This window comes from Culex pipiens, chromosome 2 (genome assembly GCF_016801865.2).
Source record: "Culex pipiens pallens isolate TS chromosome 2, TS_CPP_V2, whole genome shotgun sequence".
In the NCBI taxonomy this organism is placed as follows: Eukaryota; Metazoa; Arthropoda; class Insecta; order Diptera; family Culicidae; genus Culex; species Culex pipiens.
The window spans coordinates 151,728,580-151,735,925 of record NC_068938.1 but is presented as its reverse complement, the minus strand read 5'-3'; the positions used below and the strand labels follow the sequence as shown (position 1 = coordinate 151,735,925).

General features: G+C 38.7%; 1 protein-coding gene across 2 annotated transcripts; it reads left to right on the top strand.

Annotated features, from left to right (window-relative positions):
* Positions 1 to 5,077: 5,077 nt before the first annotated feature.
* Positions 5,078 to 5,784, top strand: LOC120420438 (uncharacterized). Of its 2 annotated transcripts, none has more exons than XM_039583465.2 (3): positions 5,078 to 5,233; positions 5,292 to 5,430; positions 5,609 to 5,784. In XM_039583465.2, the coding sequence occupies exons 2-3, from the start codon at positions 5,308 to 5,310 to the stop codon at positions 5,723 to 5,725; spliced, it is 240 nt and encodes a 79-aa protein (XP_039439399.1). In that variant the 5' UTR covers positions 5,078 to 5,233; positions 5,292 to 5,307; the 3' UTR covers positions 5,726 to 5,784. The 2 variants fall into 2 exon arrangements, with proteins under 2 accessions (XP_039439399.1, XP_039439398.1); XM_039583464.2 differs by having other exon boundaries at positions 5,292 to 5,448.
* The last annotated feature ends 1,562 nt before the right edge of the window (positions 5,785 to 7,346 follow it).

Sequence of the window (7,346 nt, the reverse complement as noted above, 5' to 3'; positions counted from 1 at the left end):
TGTACTCTTTTATTGGTTATTTTGCTTCTCATGGAAGAGAGAAAAGATATGAGATGTAAGAAGAGTAGAAACTAGCGTTGGCTGGTGGTGCCTAAAATACTAAACCTTGGATTGGATTACCGATGAATGAATATAATAGCATTTTAGTCAAATGCAGAAGAATCAGATGTATTGTGATTTAGAGATTCAATCAACAATGCAGGCACAAGATTATAGAAGTACATGGTATCCAAAATTGGCTCAGCTGTGATGCAGTTATTTCCTGAGATATTTCCTCAGGTAGGTAGTCTTGATAAAGAAGTTTCTTTGGCTTGGTTAAGGGATATTATATTGCACTTATGTAACGTCTTGTATTTATGGAAGACGGATAGAATGTTGAACTGCCTTATTTAGTTTTTCGGAAGCGCGACGGTTCACTATGTTTCTGACTCGTGACAAAATCTTTCAACAGACGCATTTTGGAAGAGATGTTCAATAAGCAAATTTAGTTCAGGTTGATGCCTGTCAAGAATGTATTGGAGTTGTAAGTAAATCTTTCCCTGCTCCTGAGGGGAACACCCGTGAAGAGTATCGGGGCCGGCATTTACAAAGCGGATTCAGTGACAGTTTATAAATTAACTTAATGTTATCATGTAAAGGATAATGTTAACATTCCATAGGTTGTCTTCCTAAGGTGTCGTGATAAGGTCCAGTTTGTGATGATACACTACCTTCACTTTACTAAGCAAACGAATCCAGAAGGGACAAGATTGGTCCGAGCCGGGATTTGAACCCCGATCTACCGCTTACTAGGCGGAAGCATTACCACTTGACTACGTGGCTCGGTCTGTATTGGAGTTGCTTCAAATTGAAAATGAGTGAGAGAGTTTGGTTAAAATGAGGGGCAGTAGTTTTGATAATAATAGCATTCGATTTGAATTGAAAGTTGCCGTTAGGATTCTTCATGAGTATTTTGGTATTTTGAGTATTGTGAGTATTTTGGTTATTTTGGAACTAAACAATCTTTAGTTATTTAAAGTGTTAAAAGTTGTGGAAATTAAGTTAGATAAGTATTTTTTTTACTCAACAAATATGTGGTTGTAAGACTTTGTTAATAAATGTTGAATCAGAGGGAGTATTTTTTTCACGTTTATTTTCGTCGGACAAGGAGAGAGATGTAGAGTTATGAGTTATTCCAAGTGTAAAACCAACACATAAAATGAGTAAAGCAAGTTCAGCGTGTAGGCGAAGAGATCTGTCAAACGAACGAACGAAGAGGAGCGAGAGAGTAAATGTCAATTGGCAGTTGAGATTGGAGTGTGGCATGGAGCGGACGTTTAGAACGGAGTGAAGATTCTACATTTAGGACCTTTATTTGGACATTCTTTTGCTATTTCATTAATATAAGTAGTACTTTTAAAACAAAAAACTGCATTTCGAGACTATTTTATTCAGCGCAGCAAAACGCTGCTTCCAAATTGCCTCTTCAATAATTTTTTTATGTTATTGTGCCTCCCACAATTTTTAACACCTGAATTTAACTGATATTTTCACAAAAAAAGTTAGCAGACCATTCATAAAACATTATTAAGCATGAGTTTTATTGGTTTCAGAATGTGAAGTCATTATTTTTTTTTAAAAATATGTACCCCTGGAGCGATAAAAAAGATTGTTTACATCATAAGAAAAAAGTGTTCCGAATTTGTGGATTTAAAGGGTCAAAGTTTTTCTTCAAAAACTTGATATAAAACGTTAAAATTTGTAGTTGTTCGATACAGCATTCGAAAGATCGCAAAAACAGCTTTCAAATGAAGGTAAAAGCGAATAATTATGTTCAACAAGCCTTACCCGACAAACTTCGTTCTGCCTTTTTTTTGCTTGTTGACGTTTTTTGCTTTTTTGCTAATTCAGCCTCCTGTGATCAAAATTTGATTTTACGTAACTTTCTCCATACACTTTGCCGATGCTCCGGAATCGGTTCCAGAGTGGCGAAAGTGTCAATTAGTAAGCGTATAAACCATCCTTGGGCTTATACGAACCCAACGCAACAAAGAGTACCTCGATCCGACGCTCCGTATTAAACTGATTCGCGTTCGAACAAAACCATCGAAATTTTTTATATATATAGATTATCGATTTTCTATCATTTTTTGAACATTGGCCGATCTGTAAACTGTTCCGAATATGAGGGATGACTGTACGCGCAATAATTAGAGTTCACGCGCGCTGATATGAGCGCAGAAGAATGGCTGGTTGACAGCCGCATATAAAATGACTATAAAATATTCAAAACAGCCAGATCAACGCAGAATTTCACTTCAACTTGCTGATTTTTCCACCGCGGTAGTTCGGCGGCAGTCGAAGCGAAGGAGAAATGTGATTGTATCTCGCAATAAGCAATATTTATTTTTATTTAAGCGGATGCTTATTTTGACAGTTTGAACTATTTTGCTAATTCTTAAGCTTCAGGAAACTTTTTTACAAAATTCGAAGTGTAAAACAATAGCTGGCCTCCCAAACTACCTCTCAACACTTCTGGATTTGTTAAATAGTAACTTGTTATCTCGGAACTTGCAAAATAGTTACAGCCTGGGTGCTGAATAGTGGTCCGCAAAACGGCCTCAATTTTGAACTGTCAAAGTGGAACCAATTTACTGTTCGCCAAAAGTAGAGAGTATTGTTATCGATCATTAAAAATTGTGTGTGTTTTTTTTGCGAGAGCGAAAATTGTGTGGCTTTAAAGGACCTGGAGTTGAAGTCAAGAAATCTTTAAAAAGTTGAAGACGGGATCTTCGTTTTTCATATTTATGAATGGATGTTGTTTATGAAGTCGATGCGTTTGTATCCATCCAGAAACTGTTTTTATTGTTTGATTCAATTTGAAAACCTACTGGTTTAGTGAAAATCATCACTGTTTGTTGGATCAGCTTCGCTAGAATTAGCGAAGCTTTTTCCCTGGACCAAAAAGAGCTGCAGGATTCCAAAATCAGCCAGGGAATTTATCCACGACTTTGCAGAATGACACTCTCGCCGCAGTTCTTTGCCACCCGTAAAAAAAAGCCTCTTCAAACAGATTAAAACTTGAAAACACACAATTTTTCAGCAACAAAATTACAAAAAAAAAAAACTAGACAAAATAAAACACATACTACTGATTATAAAACAGTTGATTTACCAGTAAGAAAAAAGTCATGCTTGTGCTTGAACAGCCTCCTACTTTGTAGATGTAAACAAAGTGGGATCATTCGAAAATCACGTTACGCATTCTCTCTATTCATCACCCAGGTTACAGATGTACAAATGTTCTGCGCCCTTTTCAAATGTTTCTCCATAATCCAGCATCGCAGACCCACCTTCTCGTATAGAGTTATCTACGTGCGCATGTATTGCGTGTTTGTACACGAAGGGTTTTTAGGTTAAAATTTGTACCCGCCAGCGAAAACAAACGGTAAACTAGTGTGCGTGAGATCAGGCTTAGATAGCTCTATACATATCTGGAGCAACATTTGAAAGGGGCGGTACGACATTGCTCTTACGGCCTTTCATTACACGCGTTTAAATGGGACGAAAGGCCGTAAGAGCAATGTCGTACCGCCCCTTTCAAATGTTGCTCCAGATATTTACTGTACCACTGTATCGAGAAATTAAAAGTGAGAGTGTGTGTGTGCAACATGGAGTTAAACTTTTCAAAGTGCTATGATAATCTTCACAGCAACTTCACAGAAAGTTTAACTCCATGTTGCACACACTCTCACTTTTAATTTCTCGATTGTGAAAGCAAACAAAAATCAAAATACGAACGCAACCTGTCAAAGCGGTTACACCACAGGCTGATGTGCACGCTAACGACAAACCACACTGAAAAAAAAAACCCACACGATAACTTCACGTGCTTTTCATTTGAATCTCACGTGCTTTACATGTTAAATTAATGTGAAAATCATTCAGCTCCAGCTGATCGTTGACAAAAAAGAATTCATTCATTATTCGGATGATGTTCACGTGAGATTCAAATGAATTTCACTTAGATTTGCCCCAATCCGCTTGTCCTTTGGTTTTGAAGTGAATGTCACGTGAGATTGAAATGAATTGCACTTTGATTTGCCCCATTTGACTTTTCCTTTGATTGCGAAGTGAAAAACACGTGAGACTCAAATGTATTGGTTTTTAATTGCGTATGGTGAAAAATCTTCATTAGTAAGATGGCCACGGACGATGATGGTCAAAAAATTGCTGCTCTCTGATTTTGTAAACGAATTTTCTCTTTTCTATAGATTTGTTTGCAAATTTAAACTGAGCACTCAATAAGTTTTCGGTGAGTACAAAAAAGAATACTTAGTGCAGACAATTTTATACTAACTAAGTTTAATTTTATTTTTCAGGAAATCAAGTTCCAGCTTCGGCTTCAGAATCCACACCTGATGCGGCGAATCGGAAGATCCGCTCTTGTTTCATCCGGCTGGCTATGGAGAACTACGAGAACCAATTATTTCGGGCGGTGCTTCCCGACGTCCGCCAGGAAGTGCGCTCAAGTCCTACGGACCTAGCAGGAAACGGAATCGCAATCAGACTTTCCGACGCTGCGTAACAGTGACCTTCAGAATCAGTGGAAAAAAACTTATGTATTGTATGTGTTTTTACTATTTTGAAAAATAAATTTAATTATGCAACCAATTTTTAAATAATTCTATTTCAATCCAAAAGAAAATACTAAATATTTAACACACATGAATTCCAATGGAAATGCATTTGAATCGCACTACAATCTCATTTCTTATTTATAAGCCAAGCATTGGAAATTCATGTGAGATTTCACGTCAGATCAACGTGTTTTTCATTTGGAATGGCAGGTTTGTGCCATGATTTGATTTAAGTGCTTTGCACATGAAATTCACATGCTAAGCCGTATGGGGCAGATTCACGTGTAAAACATGTGATATTGCTGTGTGCCTTTCTTTCAGTGCACTACATTTTTGTTCGGCGCAACAGATTTTTTCGCGCAACAGAAGTGTTGCGCACTTCGGTTTGGTGGTGCGCGGATAATACGACATTTTCAAACGATAGCACTTGGCTAGTGTATCCGCGGCTGAACCCGAATGAACACTCGCGCGGAGAAACGTCAGTGACGCAAAATCTGACGTTTCTCGTTCGGTCAGCTGCGAGTTTTCGAGTGTGATTTTCATCGTCGGATTCGTTTCCGTCCTCTGTCTCCCGGAATCGACCACGAATTTCGTGTTTTCTATCGCAGGAGCAGGTTGTATTCCGTATTATTGATGAAAATAGTAAAAAACTTTTATTGTTATTGATTTCAGGCAAAGAAATTTGAAGATGGTTTTTGTGCGATCGATGTTGAACTCTGCGAAGCGCATTCCGATGATCCGATTCCGCAAGGGAGGGCCGCATTTGGATGCCGCTGGCCAGTCAGCTCCCGCTGCCCAAGCCGGACAAGCCGTAAGTGGGGCACAACCTGTGAGTAACGGGACAACTCCTTGGTTAATTGCTCTTGTTGCTTAATTTCCTCACGCTCGATTTCTTCTATTTAGTAGATTACATAATTGTTTATATTTGCCCGTGGCCCATGGCCAAACAAGTTCCACTAAAATGTAATTTTCTCCCCATCCCTTTGCAGAGATCTGTTTCCACCGGGGAAGCCATCGAGGAGTGGCAACTGCCGGCTCGGTATCGTAGGAAGCCAATCGACGACGTTGAAATCGAGTGGATCAACCGTGGAGGACCACCGGCTTAAATCCTACCGAAGCCGGATCCTAGTCAGATAAAATTACACTCTCGCCCACACACTAAAAACTCATCTACCATATAATTATCATATTGTCGTCATTTGCGCAAGAAGCGTGGGATTTGGTCGAACATCCCAAACAGCAGCAGAAAACGTTTATTTTTTTGTCTGGACGAAACCGTATCAATATCAACGAAGGTGCTGAAATATTACCATGAAACCGCAAACCGCAATTTGGCTCCAGTGGCGACGAGATAAGAACGATTGCCGCGGAAAGATGTTGTTTTCTTTTCATCAAAATTTAAGTGTCTTGCCGATTTGAACAGCTGCGAAACAGGAGCGAGCCAATCTGTGAAAATTGTAATGTTTGCTGCTGTGCTGATAAACGTCTCAGTGCAAGTTGTTCCATGGCGTTAAAACGTTTTAAAAACTGTATTTATTATAACAAACAAATAATTCAAATAAAGGTTACGAAATACTACTAAATTGTTCGCTTTATTATGATGTTCTCTATGTTAAGCTTTTATTTTGCAATGCCTGCAACTATATGATTAATTTGTACATATCGCATGGGTTTAACAGTTCAAAGTAAAAAGTAAATTTGTAATTTGTTGTTTATTGGTTACGATGCCTGTGTACCAGGTCAAGGATTCAAACATAACGAAAAATTACTGTTGGATTTTGATCCAACAGTAATAAATTTTGGAATAAAACGTAACAAACATCAAAAACTGAACTAAAGCTAAAGCTGATTAATAACTAATCGTTTTAAAGAATTTTTGAAAGCCGGCAAGGTTGATTTCAGTTTTGCTGCCAGTGGAAGGTTGTTCTAACAAAAATATATGTATAACTCTTCTTCGGGGTGTCTGTGGTAAGCGTGGTTGCATCTCACCCAGTCGGCCTGGATTCGATCCCAGAAGGTCCCGGTGGCATTTTTTCGAGAAGAGATTTGTCTGATCACGCCTCCCGTCGGAAGGGGAAGTAAATGTTGGCCCCCGTCTAACCTAGAGGTAAGGTCGTTAGCTCAGTCCAGGTGTAGGAGTCGTCTCCTTGGGTCTTGCTTGTAGGCAGTTGGACTGAAAATCCAAAGGTCGTCAGTTCGAATCCCGGGGTGGATGGAAGCTTAGGTGTAAAAAGAGGTTTGCAATTGCCTTAACAATCAAACCTTCGAACACCTAGCTTCGAGTAGGAATCTCGCAATAGAGAACGTCAAGGCAAAGCTGTACGTAGAGCGAATAATAACTCTTCTTCGGAAAAGTTTTCCTAAACCCGATTATTTTTTCTCAGTCTAAAGATTTTTTGTATGTTTTGAACCGGGGAACAACTTTGTAGAATATCGCAAAGTGCTAGGAATCGATCCTTAAAAGATACAACATATTTAATAAAGCATGTTTTCAAATGTTTCCAAAAATAGCAAACTCCATAAAACATCCTGTAGTGTTGTCTGGATCAATTCCTGGCGTTTTGCAATGTTCTACAGTACAAAGTACAGATTGTCAAGGCAATCTCCCTCGACAATCTGTATACAAAGTGGTTTCCCGGACCAAAAACTGTCATGACCAGGGATGCCATATGGTTTTTAAAAATGTCTGTGAAAAAGTCTGTGTATGTCTGTACACTTGCCTAAAAT